Consider the following 15,940-nt stretch of genomic DNA (forward strand, 5'->3'; position numbering starts at 1 on the left):
ATTTGTAATTCATGTAAACTAGGATTAAGATTCAAATGGATTTTACTAAAATGCCACCCTAATTATGCTTGCATGTAATGTACTAGGGAGGGGAGAAGAATCAAAATCCTCAGATCTTACAATGTTGGATAGAAATGGTTATCTGCCTACTACAAACCAAATGGAGAAACTGACTTTGGTAATATTCTGAGCCAATTATATTTCAGTCTTTTGATACAAATGTAGCAATTTTCAAATTTGGGTTTTTAAAAAGAGCGTTCAGGAAGCAGTCCTGATTTCAAGGAGGTATCTCAAATTGCTTATGAGTAAATTATTCATTTCAAAAAGAAAGCTCATTATCAAGTCCCACTTAAAGCATATTCAAAACTATTATTTTGAGGCTCAGGGTGAGAAACACATATAACGAAGTCTTTTAAAAATGCTATACATGAACATTACCAGTAAGGCATGAAAACCTATAGTGTGACTGCACATTTTCTTGAGGTAAAAGATGAGCACCAGTATCTATAAGCTCATGATGTTATATGGACTAGATCACTGGTCTAACTGGTGGGTCACGACCCACTAGCGGGTCATCGCCTGATCCCAAGGGGGTCACAACAGGAGCACCATCACCATGCAAATATATGGTAAAAACTTAAGAACTGGATCCCCAAATGCATGTTTGGGTTAAACGTGGAACCTGGGTCTGAAAAGGTCTGAAGGTACCTGGACAAGATGGAAGAACAAAAGGAACATGAGACAGCCTCATTGGGGCTGCATCCAAATGTCAAACAAACCACCTTTCATCTCAAAGCTAGGGCCTCAACATATTTGCAGCAGGCATAACCATCTGTTTTAATAAGGGTGGTGGCGGTGGCTGGGGTTCAAATCTCTGACCTGTGATACAAAGAAGCAATATGTACATGCAGGAATGAAGTGTTTATGCAACTAGAGCCCCATCTTTTAATCCTGCAGCAGCAGTTTCCATGGCTGGAGAAGTGAACCATGAGCCTTTTTATTTTATTTTAATGACCGCCACAGTCAAGCAGTGCTTAAATGGTAGGAATGCAAGCAAGTTGGACACACAATGCAGGAGCATGAGCGCTCAGGTCAGCACTTGGAAGGTAGGCAGGAGAAATACTGTTAGCTTCACGCATGGCAGTTTCCCATGTCAGAAGGGGGAAAACCCAAATGCTTAGGGGGTGTGCACTAAAAATTCAGATCCCTCACAAACTTGTTAAATCTGCCCCTGTACAACAAGTGAAACATTAAAAGAATCTTACAATATTGGTATTCTTTTTCTGGGGAAAGAATAAGCCACTAACCTATTGGGTTTATCAAAGTGTATGGCAGCTTTATTTGATGGAGGACAAGATGGAAGTTTTTCTCTCTCCTTCAAAGGAAAAGAAATTCTCATATCTTCTTTAGGAGGCCTTTTCTCTTCAGTGTCACCATGTTGACCGTCATTAAGCGAACTCTGGATATCTAAATATCTCCCGTTATCGTCTGGGACTGTGAGAGGCACTTGAGCTAAAGATGACTGGACTGAATCGAATATCACTGGAACAGGAGTTTTTTCATTTCTTAAGTACTCTATCTCACTGAAAAGAGGGAGGCAGGACATAAAGGATTGGAATTAAGAAACAAGTTAGTAAGTAAACCACTTCCAGTAACCTAAAATATATATTAACAGGTTTTCCAAATCTGTTCCAGGTCATATACAAAGCCTATTTCAGAAGCTTAGGAATTGAAACTGGAAGGTTTTCTAAAATTATTTATTAAGCCTAGAAATAGGGAACTCCTCCAAATGTTGTGTTATAATTCCCAATCTGGGAATTGGAATCTAACCTTCGGAGGACCACAAACTCCGCAACCCTTCTGTAGCCATTAAAACCCAATTTTTCCATGATAAAAATCATACTGAAGGGAGCATGTAGCACACTTGTTCATATGTAATGCTAAGCCAAGTCATGGCTTAACCCAAATGAGCAAATGCAAGGACTCCTAAATACAAGACCATAGCCACTTTCCTCCTCCCTGCTTATTTATCTGTACTGCTGAGCTAAGCCATGGTCTGAAAACAGGCTTATGGTTTAACTCTCCCAGATAAACCACAAGCTGCAAGGCATAGAACAAACCTTAGTTACACTTCATAGGAATAAAACTTAGCAGTTTTCTACTGGAATAAATTTGCCATAAGAGCTTATAAGTAAGGAACAGTAATCATTCCTCCTTCTGACCAGCTGCTGTGGGAAAGCTCCCTGGGGCTTTGTGTTCTAGGATACAATGGTTGATGGTATTGAAAGCTGTTAGCTTGAAAATAGCAACTAAACAACATTGGTAAGCAAAGTGGTTTCTTAAGCAGCATAATTCAATGTCTGGCCTATTCAATGCAAGTTAGGGCACAAATGAAACAAAGTTGGGCATGCTTAACTGTGCCATTGAGATCAACAAGACACAAGAAGTTACAAAGTCAAGTAAATATTGAGTTGTTTACCATTTATGTTGTAACTGAGGTGACTACTGGGCATTTAAGTGATTCATTTATTTATCTGTGCAACCCGTCTTTTCCGAGACTATAAAATGCCAAGTAACTTCCCATTTCCTAAAAAGCACATAGTCTACAATGCTGGAGGATATACCTTTCAAGCCTTCGTATTTGTTCCAGCAGAGACCACTTCTCGGTGCTTAACACATTAATTTGATCTTCCAATTTCTGCACCATTACACATTGCTAAAGGGGGAAAAAACATAAAGGGGTGGGGAAGGAAATAATTTATCAAACTGCATTTTGGTAGCACACTTTAAACTGACAAAAGTGAATGATGTTTGTCTACCTCTATAGATTCTGGTGTTCCAAATATAGGAATGTTCTCTAGGATAGGAGTGGTTGCGTCAAATTCATCCTCTTCCGGGCCAACTGCTACATCTACAACATCTTTTGCAGTTACTTGGTGGTTCCCAAAGTCACGGTAGAGTTGTAGCAAGTCTGGAGGCTTTGGAATGTTCAGTCCTACGTCATCCCATAATTCAAAATCCTTTAGAAGTGTAAAAGCAGAAGATTAATTGTTAACTTCCCTTCTCATCCCATCAAGTATTGTTATGAGTTGACCTTGGTTAGACATAAGCATGCACATGCCTGTGTGTGTATGCGTAAGCTTGGTGTTCCTTTCAGAAGGCTGAAGACAGGAGCTATATGACTTCTGAGATGCAACAGACTGGAAAAACAAGACAGATGGGGGAGGGCTGAAGCAAACAGATGTCCAACATGGACCAGACAGCCAGACTCTTAAACTGAACCCCCAAATAAGCCATGCTGTGAAAATCCCCTTTATAAGCAAAAATCAGCATGGCAGACAGGATCCTGGCACCTTATGGGGAAATCCCCAGTAAGAAGCAAGAGACCATGTCAACATTTGCCAAAAAAGGAGGGGGGAAATTGCTGAGAGGAAGACAGAGGGGCGAGCTGAAAAACTTGACCAGGTATGGCTTCAGAATCAGAGGGAGCAGTGGCCATCAGGCCCCATAAAAGGCATAAAGGACTCACCGACCCTACAGCAAAGTTGGAGATTGACAGAGAAGCCCAAAGCAGTGTTATAACACCTGAACTCTGGCCTTGTATCAGCTAGCTGGGTATGGCTGCCCCAAGTCTATAGGGAGGTTTCAGGAATGAGAAAAGAAAAAAAGGACAATTTCACCTGCAAATCTCCCCCACCCCCCGGTTCTAAGGTTACAGAGATGGGTGCCACCAAGTTAAAAAACCACAAAAATGTCTTCTTCCCAGGCTAATCAGGGAAGGTGGCCTTTCTCATCTTCTCCTTCTCTAGAAACCTCTCTCTGTGCTCTAAAGAAGTCCCAGGCTGGCAGCCAGATCCACACCTGAACCTTTCAGCACTTAACAGCATAGCAATGGAATATTTTAGGAGTGAGGGGGCGAACACCTGCTCCTCCTGAAGACTTGTCTCCCTCTATGAGTCCTGAACAGCACTACAAAGTTCATGTTCCAAGCTGGCTGCAGCCCTGAAGGGGGAGCACCACTGTCAGGAGCTGGTGATAGACAGACGTATTTTGTTGTGGGCCTCCATTTGTGGTTTACTATTTCCTGCTATGACCAAAACAATAAGCCTGCACCAGTCTCTCCTACATATGAGTCACTACACAAATATTGTTTGGAAACTAGGCTCAACAATTATCAAGTGCTTAGAAAGGTAAGTGGGGAAAAGACAAGCTGTAACGGAATTATTATTCAAACTTACCTGATCATCACTTTCATCTGAAAAAGTTATTGAAGTAAGTTTGTAGCTGTTCTTTAATAAAAATTCATTGACTAAGAAGTTTAGAGCTCTTTTTTCAAGAGGTTTAATTGGTTCCTAGGAAAAAGAAGGAAGTTATGTAAGAGATGTAAATACTCTCATTAGAATATTTATTCTATCATTATCATATGTATTAAGATAGCAGCTCAGTCATGTCTAGATCAGTGTTTCCCAACCGGTGTTCCGCGGCACACTAGTGTGCCGCGAGACGTTGCCTGGTGTGCCGTGGGAGGGAGGCGGGCGAGTCGGGCGGCGAGAGGCCTTAGGCGCCCTGCAGAGAGGCATCCTCTTTGTAGGTGGGTTCTCCCCCCTCCCTTAGCGCATCGTATTTAGTTGGGGATTCTGGAGAGGGGGGCGGGGGCGCGCTGGCCCCGAGCGGAACAGACGCGCCGTCGTCCCCACCTCCCTCTCCTCAGTAGCTCCGAGCCGACTGACTGAGGGTGGGACGCGGCCAGCGGCGTCCTCTCTCTCTCTCTCTCTCTGCCTCCCAGCACCGCTTTTCCCGAGGCGGGCGCGCGCCTAAGGCTGAATGGGAGCAGCCTGGAGGCTTGGCGGCCTCTCAGCGGCTCATGACGGGCGTCCCCGAGGCGGGAGGTGCTGAGCAGGGGCTCTGCGAGAGGGCGCGAGGGATGCGTGGTGGTGCCTGCGCGCGTGTGACTTAAGAGGGCGACCTGCTCCCTCTCCTCTCTCTCCCCTCCCTCCCCTCATGGGCACGGAGTCCCCGGCACAGCTTGGCGCTACTACAGCTACAGCTGCTGCTGCTCCTGCTTGGATGAAGGCGGCTGCTTCTTCCTAACGCCCAGCCTCTGAGGGACCGCAGTCTCCCGCCCCCCCTTTTTTTTTTTGGCGGGATGCTGAGGTAAAGGATCCCCGCGCGGGTGGGCATCTCTTTGGGCAGGCTTTGTGGAGGCTTAAGGTGGGGAGTGTGGAGGGGTTGCCGCTTGCGAGGGGAGGGTTCATATTGTATTGGGCTGCGGTGTGGGCGACACGGCTCTCCAATGGCCAGCCCGCGGAGGAACATTGAGTTGGAGCATTTCAAGGAGAGGGACAAAAGGCGCACTGAATAAAGTATTTTATAATTTTTCATATTTCTGTTTACTTACTATTTCATAATAAAGTAATTATAAAATACTTTCTTTGTGTTTATTTGATTCCTATTAAAGAGAGTTACTTTATACATAGTCAATATAGGCACAGAGTTAATTTTTTAAACATTTTCTAATGGTGGTGTGCCTCGAGAATTTTTTCATGAAACAAGTGTGCCTTCGCCCAAAAAAGGTTGGGAAACACTGGTCTAGATATCACAGAGTAGTTTACACGGTGTACTCAGCGAGCTAATTGTGTAGTGTGTCTGTCTGTCTATGTATGTATGTATCTATGTATCTATCTATATCTATCTACAGGCAAACAGCCCCCCACACCACCTACAAGTTTTACTGCAATCAAGGAGTATATAAATATTGCTTTTTTTATTATAAAAAAGGCTATTGGCTAACTGCTGGTAGACGATAACAGCAAATAATAGGGTGTCCCCCCCAGTCCAAACTACCCACCTGAATTTCAGGACTTGATTTGTAATTTCTCCGTTCCTGCAAAGGAACTTCATTTTCTGCAAACAGCAACATATAAAAAATTATTATTCTCCATTTTGTGAGGCATCACCTACTGCTATTTTGTCAAAATGAAAAAAAAAAAAACTAAGGAAAAGGTTTATGTACACCACCTGCAGCCTGAGTCAGGTTGGCTCGGAGGGCCTGAATGGTCTCCTTTGCTTTCCGTAGTTCAAACTCCAGGACTGGACAAGGATTTGGATTAAACATACACAGGCATCCAACCAAGAATAGGGAAACAAAAATGAAATATAAAAAAGCAAGGATGGGTGTGAAAATAAAATACAATTTGTATTAAAGACAAAGCATGCAATCTTTATGGAACTCATGAACGCATGCAGCAGAGTTAGACTGAAGCAAACTGGTGAACATTTTCCATAATTAAAGTCTAACCTTAATGAATAACTTAAGCTGTCTGACAAGGAATGCTATAGGCTTTAAGCAGAATATTGTACCACTTTGGAAAGCTTGAAAGATTTTCCTTACAAGGCATTAATGATGACTAATACTTTAAAGTTGAAAAAGAGAAGTGTGAAGATGAGCGTGACTTGCTTTGAGGGACTGGGATGAATTTGAAATACAACTTTCATCAACAAAATGGAATTATCAGCAACTACACAAGTTATAATCAACATTTTTACAGCTACTGGAGGCAGCTCTATGTTTTTCTATGTGGCATGAGGTTTTTTGGAGCAGCTTATCAGTGGGCTGGTTCTACTCCTTACGCCACTTTAAATTTGCTAGAGACACATTTAATAATTTTCCAAACAAAACATTTGTTCCATCATTTAGACAAGATGAGATAATTTAACATTTATGAATTGCTTTCTGCCACAGCACTTTGAACAATATGTAAGTAGATCCAATTTATCAAATATCTCAGAACTGGAACTTACATTGATTGAGTTAAAGGGTTAGAATTCACTCTGGACATTTGTAATTAACATTTAACACTATCAACATATAATAATCTGGTGGAAATTATAGGTGGTATTCAACTAATTTGGAGCCACTGAAATTAATCAACATATTTAAGTTAGTTCCATTAACTTTAATGGGCCTACTCTGGGTAAAACCTAGTTGACTACAGTCCTGTATTTTTTAGGTAATTACTTAAAATCTTTATATTGGAATAACCTAGGTTGTGCCAAAAAAGCAGGTGCTGTTTTCTTGGAGCCTTTCACCCCTGGATAATGCATGGCGATAACTGTATTTTATGGATGAATTTGTGTAATATGTTGGTAGTAAGTTTGCATGGGAAAAAGATTCACTCAGTTTGCATTTTTCTTCTTTAAAAACAGAATGGGTAGTTAGAGTACATCACATCTACTACATGGAAAGAACTTGTTTGATGCACAGAACTTTACTGCAGAACTACGAAAGCACAACTGAGGATCTGATGAGAAAGTGAAAAAAATCTGTAGGAATCAGCAATGCTGATCTGCAAATATTTCTGTGCAACAAAGTCTGAAAACAATGTTGAGACTTTCTACTGATTAATAAATTAATTCTGTAGAAGCAGCCAGCATTAGCACAATTTGGTTAACCTTGGCTTTTTGAAAAGTTACTCAACTTGTAGATGAATTGAGTTTAAATTAAAAGGTTCTTCCTTTAAAATATATAAAAATAGTTTGTTACAGAACAATTGCAGATCAGAAAAGCCCTGCAACATGATGATAAAAATGTTCAAAAAAAGATAGCAAGAACACAAATTGTAGAGGAGCTCAGGAATTCCAGTAAGGAAACCAATGTTCAACAGCAAGACATATCACCAAGGGCACAGAAAGCCAGAAAAACCATATCACATAAACCCATGTCAGACGGCAAAGTCTTTCTATTATCTAATTAACAGCTCTGAAATACACTAAACAACCAGTGTAACTTAACATTGTGTACTTAATTTTATCATTAAAACAGTTTACTCTGCTGCATGGTTTCTCTTCAGACATTTAACATTTTAATCCAGCTAGTATATATATGTATATAGATATTCAGCAATATATCAAACATGACTGGCTGAAATAAAAACAGATGGTTGGCTCCAGACTAACAGGACAATCCTATACATGTCTACTCAGAATCAAGCACTGAGTTCAATGAGACTTACTCCCAGGAAGGTGTTATAGGATTGCACCCTAAAGTTAGATTCCGATCGGGCAAGCAAAAGCACAACTAACTTTGTCTGGTTCCAACCCACATATTCTAGTAAAAAAAAGGTCATTGTTTTTATTACAATTTAATGAGCTATTTTCATTCTTTTCAGGTAAAAATATGACAGTGACTAGACTCCCTCCCCCCCCCAATTGACAATAATGGCTTCATAACTGCAGCCCTGACTTTAACAGAATCAAAAACAATAGTTTTGTTCCAGCTTTGACTAATCTGCTTATTTCTCCATTAGCTTCTGAAAATTCAACTGATCAAGTTGGATGTAGCCCAAAAACACTCTTGCTGGAATAAATATGTTAGGCGGGGATCCAGATGGTCTCTTGTGTGAGCAGAAAGTGCATCTGCTGCTAGCACAAGCCTCCAGTCTGCACCCATTCCCTGCTCCTTCCTCTAATATTCATGCTGCTTCAGAGGGCTGCTCTATCCTCTGGACTTCCCCATGTGCTTCTCTGGTTCCTGTCACATGCCTTTAAAGGTGCCCACAGGAGACTGTTAAGTCTGTTGTAGCTAAAATAACACAGCTACCTCCCTGGAATTTGTAGCATGTCAAGTCTTCACAACAAGCATAACCACCTTAGGGGGAAAGGCGTAATCTCTGCCAACAGCAGATATGGAACATGTGGTGAGGTGAACCGTACTGGCATCACTGCCGCTTACCATCTCAACACTGGCATCAATGCTGCTTACCAGGCTGGGTTAGGGCTGGCCCGGAGCAGCATATTGCTGCAGTGGACCTGCCCATGTACCTGCGCAACCCTGACTATGTCCTGCCCCCAACCCCATCCAGGTAAGCAGATGTTTTGCCAGTACCCTGAGAGCAATTCTGACCCACCACAGGTTTTTAAATTGTTTCTTTGCAAACCAACCATAGCCAGCAAAGCAGTAGCCACCGTTTCCAAACCCTTTCTGACAATTGTGCCAGAGATGGAAGGGTCATTCTCCATGGCCCAGTGGAGAATCCACTAGCCTAGTTTGGATGTCAACCTAAATCATAGTTTAGTGTGACAGCTAAACCAGGGCAGCGATTTCTCCGTGGAGCTGTGAAGAAATTAAAGTCCCCTCACTTTTCTTTTTCTAAAGCATGTGAGGTAACACAACTATTGCAGAAGACAGGCAACCAGTTGTTACACAACCACTAAGATCTTTTTATCAAGACAAAACCCATTCTTCTGTGGCTCTTAATGTTTGGCAAGTTCAAGATAAAACAGCATGACACTGCAACATTCAACCAAAGAAGTATACCATATTTTTCCATGTATAAGATGACCCCATGTATAAGATGACTGATGACCCCCCCCCTTTTTTTAACCTAAAATTAAGAAATCAATAATTTAAGCATCAAACAGAACAACTTTGAGTTTTTGGGAGTGGGAGGTCGTCCAAAGTTGTTGAACTTTTTTGAGAAGGTTGCCATATTTTAAGAGCCTGAGCCCAGGCCGCCCATACCACAGCCTGGGCCCGAACTCCTGTGCATTCACAATCCACGTATAAGATGACCCCAATTTTTGCCTAAATTTTAAAAGCAAAAAACATCGTCTTATACATGGGAAAATATGGTAATTCTGGAATGTTGACAATCTTTTTAAATGCAATATTCAACTCTGAAAGTATTACGCTAGAATGTTGATCATATAAGGCTTTTGTCTTCACTATCGGTTTTAAGGCAATCAACTTTAAACATTTTTCATATTTGAATATTATCACAACTTCTAACCTATTTCATTTAGAATTGTACAACACAGTACACTGCTAGTCAGCCTGTTCACACAAGTCTTTCTGGACCAATAAGGAAACCATTTGGCAGAAACATAAACAGCCATCTAAAAGATTTCATATTTAAAAGGACTTGTGTCTCTCAACAGCATTTTGTTCCTTACAAAACTAGATGCAGTAGTTGTCTTCAGCTGGACTTCAAATGCTATTGCTTTGTGACAATTATTACAGTGACAGAAAAAGACATACAGCATAAAATGGATCAATTGAACATTTTTTAAAGAACAGTTTCTTTGTATTAAAAATAAATAAATCAACTAGCCAAAGAGGTACTGTTACAAATTTAATAAACCATTCAAAAATACTCCACGTTACTAGAAACTTTACAAAGCATTAAACTTAAAAGGTAACTTTAAAAAATAAATGTGACACACCTAAAGACTATTTCCAAATAAACATTCACTGAGCAACATCCATACAATAGCTTATTTTATATGAAATTTTGCTCACCAGCCAGCCGTTCATCAGTCTCCCTGTTGCCATCATCTGAATATCTTGCAAAGTCCAGTGAGTCAAGAGTGCTAATGCTTCCAGCTCGATCTAAAAATATTTAAAGAAACATTTGAGCTTTGCTTGTTCTCCCCATCCTGTACAAGGGTTCCCCAACTGAAGTGAGAGGCTGCACATGGCAAAGGACTTTAAAAAACAAAGTTCTACTCAGAGTAGACCTACTTAAAATTAATGTAGTCAAATTAGTCATGTTTATTCACTTCAATAGTTCTACTCCAAGTAAAATCTAGTTAAACACTACCCTGGATGATCTTCCCATAACACAGTGCCAGCTTTAAGTTATACCTGTTTTCCTCTCATTACCACAAAATGTTTCACTGCCTGTTTGCCTCAACTTTCTCTCACAAAAATGTGTTCTCTTTGAGCATGATCTTCTATTTAGACAGGGAACAGAATGAAAAGAAATCAATTTAGAGATAGGATAGGTGTTGTAAGCATAGTAACAATTCCACTGAAAAGAAGATTTTATGCCGAATACAGCTGAAAAGGTCTGGATATAAATCTAACAATAATAAAAGGAGTTTCCCCAATGATCAGGAAGAGGAAGAAGAATACAGCAAGAAAAATATGGGGACAGGAATGTCTCAAATGGCAGCATGTTTCCTTTTAAGCTGCTTATACTACACCCATGTTTGAAACATACACAAATTCAGCGGTTAAAGAAAACACGCTAAGTGTAGAATTGCAACATAAGTTTGAAAACTATTTAAATGCAAAAAAGAAGAAAAGTCAATTCTGCACAGGAACTGTAACTCTAAACTAAGCCATGAAACAGGAGAAGGAACTGAGCTGTCTTACTACAGTGACTAACACCTGCATCAAACTAGTTAGAAACAGTTTAACAGAACTGTAAAGAAATTAAAAACGGTAGGGAAATAAATCTCTTTGCAGTACCGTATTGGCCCAAATATAAGCCACACCTGCAAATAAGCCGCACCTTTAAAATTCAAGGGGGGGGGGGAGACAATATCCGAATATAAGACGCTACCTTAAAATTCTGCAGGCACTCACACCCGTAAATGGCAAACGTAGAAGAAAATTCTATGGGTACCATTCTCCCGCGCTCCTGGGCTGCTTCCTGTGGGGTAGCAACGTTGTTTCAGCAGCAATATTGTAAGGTTGTGAATATAAGCTGCACTATAACTTCACGGTTAGAATTTGGAAAAAAAGTGTGGCTTATATTCTGGCCAAATTGGTATTTTATACTGTAATATCTGAAATGCTGTTTTATACTATGCAGTTAGCATGTTACGCTCTAAGGTTTGTCTAGCTCAGTGTTTCTCACACTTTGGTCCCCAGCTGTTGTTGAACTACAACTCCCATCATCTCTGACCACTGGTCCTGCTAGCTAGGGATGATGGGAGTTTAAGTCCAACAACAGCTGGGGACCCAAGTTTGAGAAACACTAGACTCTAGCTAAATGAGAAACTTAAAATTAAATGATTACATGGCTGGCTTCAAGGAGATCCGCTTCTTTTACTTCACTGGGCACAGAGTAGATGCAAAATATCAACTTCCTTTCTTTAGTAATATTTTCTTAAGAACTATTTATGTATTACTCTGGGGGTGGGAGAACTGGAATACTTTATCAGGAAACTGGAAAAGAATCATAAACTGAGGGACAGACAAAACATGTTATAGTAATAGGGTCATACCTTGGATTCCAACGCCTTGCAAGTCAAACGTTTTGGCTCCTGAACGCTGCAAAACTGGAAGTGAGTGTTCCAGTCTGTGAACATTCTTTGGAACCCAAACGTCTGATGGGGCTTCCGGGGCTTCCAATTGGCTACAGGAGCTTCCTGCAGCCAATCAGAAGCTGTGCTTTGGTTTCCAAACGTTTTAGAAGTCGAACGGAATTCCGGAACAGATTCCATTAGACTTCCAAGGTATGACTGCACTATTTCAGAGAGTGGGGGAGTATTATAGCTGTAATCATATACACTTACTTAGGAGTAAATGCCCCTGAAGTTAATGGGATGTGCCCATTGTAAATGCAAGAGCTGTATAGTCTTATAATTGTTAAGTAATCACACAGGTCTTAATACAGAACTAAATTTAAAAAATTAAAGATTTTTTTTAAAGATATCATTATTCTGGTGCTATCAACAGGATGCACTGAAATCACAAAATTGCTCTCCATCTAAATTGCCAGTTTACTCTTCTGCTCCATCTCTCCTATTTCCTGTAATAATCTGTACTAATTTGTTTTTTCTGCACCTTGGCCTGGCTGTAGCTTGTTTCTTAAGTCAGCCTCTTGAACAGTTTCTGCCAAGCACAGAAACTCTCCAAACTTCCATATTCCTGGTCAACAGGTAGAACAAGTTTTTTTGAAATTACTTCACAAAACACCACACCTATACTCTACACTGACTTGCTGCTATTATTCATGCCAGAGGTAACTGCTTAAAATCCGAGAAAAATAACGTGTTGATCAGTTGAGGAAAATTATGTGAAGTACGAGGCACTAAGGAGATTTGGTAATTTTAATGAAATGAAAATAAGCAACTTTTCAAGAGTTTCCAAGAATGCGAACAGAACTGGCAGTAGAATTTATTTTCACAACACTTTGTCTTCCTGAAAACTTACAAGCTATCTTTATCACGTAGGGACTCCATTTGATGTTGATATAGTTGAAACAGATGTTAACATGCATTCAGTTTGCAAGATCTTTGATTACTGCAGTAGACACAAGTCTTCTGTCAGCACACAGGTGCGAAGTGCTTTTATTTTAAGACTGTGGTGGGGTACCTTTTTGTGCTGGGTCTGTATTCCTTTGGGAGTGGGAAATCTCACAGGGACCACATACGAGAGGTAGACGGAGTCAGAGCTAGCAGTGGGCTATCCATCTTCTTTCAGTCACCTCGTCTTTCCTGAAGATCTGTCAGGCAGCAAAATGTTCCATTCTTTCAAATGGCTTATGTTCTCTATGTTTCATTGCGGCACACAGGAGATTTTTGAGGTCATGGGTCTGGCAGTGCATGGAGAAGGCAAAAATCTCCCAAACTGCCTATTCAAAATCACTCTTACATATGCATAAATATAGTATAGGGGGGAAAGGTACTATCAGCATGAACAGGAGCTTTCTTGGCTGCTGCTAATTTCTGCATGAGCATGACTAAGGACAAGAGGCTGTTGGTCAGCAGTTCTCCACCCTTGATTTAATAATTTGCAACTAAGGGAATATAAATAGCAGATATCTTCTGAAATATGCTGCAATTTATAGACTTGTAAACAAGTCTGTGAATGCTCTCTTCCGCTTATCCGGAGGGAGTGACCATGAAACAAGCAGCTGTGGAGAAACATCAGGGGAGTGCAAAAGACTAAAATGACTGCTGCCGATCTGGGTGTATCTTCTAGTAGGTGTACACATTTATGAAGAGCATGTGTGTAGGGGCTGAATTTGATGTGTACTGCCAGCCTATATACCATATGTTCACACACACACACACACACACCATCAGGAGGCAGCATTCAAAGTGAAGCGCTGCATTTTGCTTAGATAAAAATAGTGCAACACTATTGTGATTGCCAACCTTGGCCTACAACCATTGTGAGCAAGGAGTTGACAAGTTAAGCAGGCCCAAGCATTTGCCTTTTTATTCTTTTATTGATTTACCATAAACATATGGACCAGGCATTTGCCACTCAGCTTATTACTACTACTCACTGCAAGCAATTGCTGGGACAACTGCTACTTGCCCCAGACAAATACGCTGCTTTAGCTGTGGCTTCAGCTGAGCAAATCACTTGGCAGAAAAATCAATAATGCCAGTGTTAAGATTGGGTTGCAAGAAAAAAAGTGACTTTCCTAGTTATTAAATTGGTAAGCATGCGCTGAGACTCAAGTTCTACATCTCTTCCTCCTCCGGTCCTTCTGTAATTCTGCATAAAATGCCATTATGGGTTTGTGGACCAACTACTGAACTTTAGTGAAGAGATACTGCATTCTAATTATTCAGCACCCAATTTTATTAAAAATTATCAATCAAATATTTGATCCTCCATCAGACAATGCCTAAGTGAACTTAAAGTCTTTTCAGAAGAAACCTGAGCTTCTTGGAATGTTTTATACTGGACTTGTTGCACTGAATCAGTTTGGAAAGCGTTGTTTTTTTTTGTGGTGGGACGGACCCAGAAAGTTTTATTTGACTAGAACTTTGATTACAATAAACCAAAATTAGTCTATCATAGAGTTACGACCCTTTTTTGATGCTGCAATGAAAATGAAAATGGAATGCAAAATGATTAGCTGGCTGCATAATATGATGAACATTCAATCCTATTTAGGTGTGATGACTATGTAATAATCTAATGTCCTTCTTGAAGTACTAAGCTGGAATGATTTTAAATAAAGCCTTGTTTCTCAAGATGAAAACATAATTCTACAGTAACAGCAGATTATCATGTGCTTTCCAATGCAAACTTTTTTCAGTGGTTAATTATTCAACAACAGACTTGATTTCCCTTGCTAGAGTCAATACTTCCACTTCTCTGGTTCTGTTTTAAGCTACTGTGCATATGAGGAGTAATTATATTTCCTTATTGCATGCTGGGAGTTGTTATCTGAGGCATCTCTGAGGAATATGAAGTAGTTAAGCCCATCATTTCCCAAAACTATAAATGTTCTGAAGTCCTTGAAGAAACTCAAGCCCTAGAATTGTTACAGTGCCTTTAACTCTGTTAAGCCTGGAATATAACTTTGGATCCCTTCAGCTGTAATTGTCAGGATTAGAACAAGGGGAGGGGGTCAGAAAAGCGGGCGCCTTGGGGGTTTAATAAATGAGGCTGGATTGCTGTGAACAAGAAATGGGGAGGGATAAAGAGAAAACTCCTCACTTTTGTAAACACTTGTATTTCAGTAGCTCAAAGGAAGCAAGTGCTTAGTTTACTTTTCATGTTAGAATTAGAATGAGTGCAATTTTGATTAGTAATATCTGAAAGGTTATGCCCTAATCAAAATATGGAATACAATAAGTTTCTTCCGCATACATTCTTCTTAGATAGTCTTTAGCTCTGGTCAAGTACACCTGAATTACAGACCAACAGGGTAAATGCTGTAGAAGCATTTACACGAGTACATCATTCTGCTGCTAGCTGTCCTGGGACAGAGTCAAAGCGGACAGTAGCATACTAGAAGAAAATTGTCTAAAAGAAACAGAAAAGGGAACGTATGCTACTCATTAAATGACACGAACACAATACATCTGAAATCTTACAAATATTTACTAACCATTACAACCCAACTTTACAGCATTGTAAACTACTATATACTGTTCATGCCTGTAGAGTATGAGTTACGGAAATGTGACAAATGCTGGCCTTAATGAGAATGGACTTTTAATAATTCTAAGCTAGACTAACCTACAAAAACACAGTAGCCACTCAACAAAAACAGCACTTTTTCTGAATATAGTCTTGTTTTCCACTATTACCACCTCGTTTCCATTCCTCATGAATAGTGCATAACTCCCAGATCTCCAGATAGAACAATGCTCAACCATATACTCTCCAAGTAAGCAATTGTGGGGGCAGAGAGGGCTGAATTGAGAGATCCTAAAATCCGGGTTTCCTCCATGTCAAAAA

The 15,940-nt window shown here is 40.3% G+C and overlaps 1 protein-coding gene across 4 annotated transcripts in view; it reads right to left on the reverse strand.

Moving 5' to 3' along the window:
• The window catches only part of RELCH (RAB11 binding and LisH domain, coiled-coil and HEAT repeat containing), a 62,239-nt gene that overhangs the window by 40,115 nt on the left and 6,184 nt on the right, over positions 1 to 15,940 (reverse strand). For 3 of the 4 annotated variants that reach the window (XR_014170165.1, XM_081918157.1, XM_081918156.1), the window contains exons 2-8: positions 10,298 to 10,387; positions 6,019 to 6,090; positions 5,849 to 5,904; positions 4,239 to 4,352; positions 2,820 to 3,020; positions 2,625 to 2,716; positions 1,308 to 1,583 (exon numbers count right to left, since the gene is read on the reverse strand). Coding sequence is in view for 3 of the 4 variants with exons in the window: in XM_081918157.1 (XP_081774283.1) it covers positions 1,308 to 1,583; positions 2,625 to 2,716; positions 2,820 to 3,020; positions 4,239 to 4,352; positions 5,849 to 5,904; positions 6,019 to 6,090; positions 10,298 to 10,387 (901 nt within the window). In the remaining variant the exon portion in view is untranslated. The remainder of the gene's footprint in view (positions 1 to 1,307; positions 1,584 to 2,624; positions 2,717 to 2,819; positions 3,021 to 4,238; positions 4,353 to 5,848; positions 5,905 to 6,018; positions 6,091 to 10,297; positions 10,388 to 15,940) is intronic. The other variant, XM_081918158.1, reaches the window with a different exon arrangement.

The sequence above is a fragment of the Podarcis melisellensis genome (genome assembly GCF_964234715.1).
Source record: "Podarcis melisellensis genome assembly, chromosome: 7".
Classification (NCBI taxonomy): Eukaryota; Metazoa; Chordata; class Lepidosauria; order Squamata; family Lacertidae; genus Podarcis; species Podarcis melisellensis.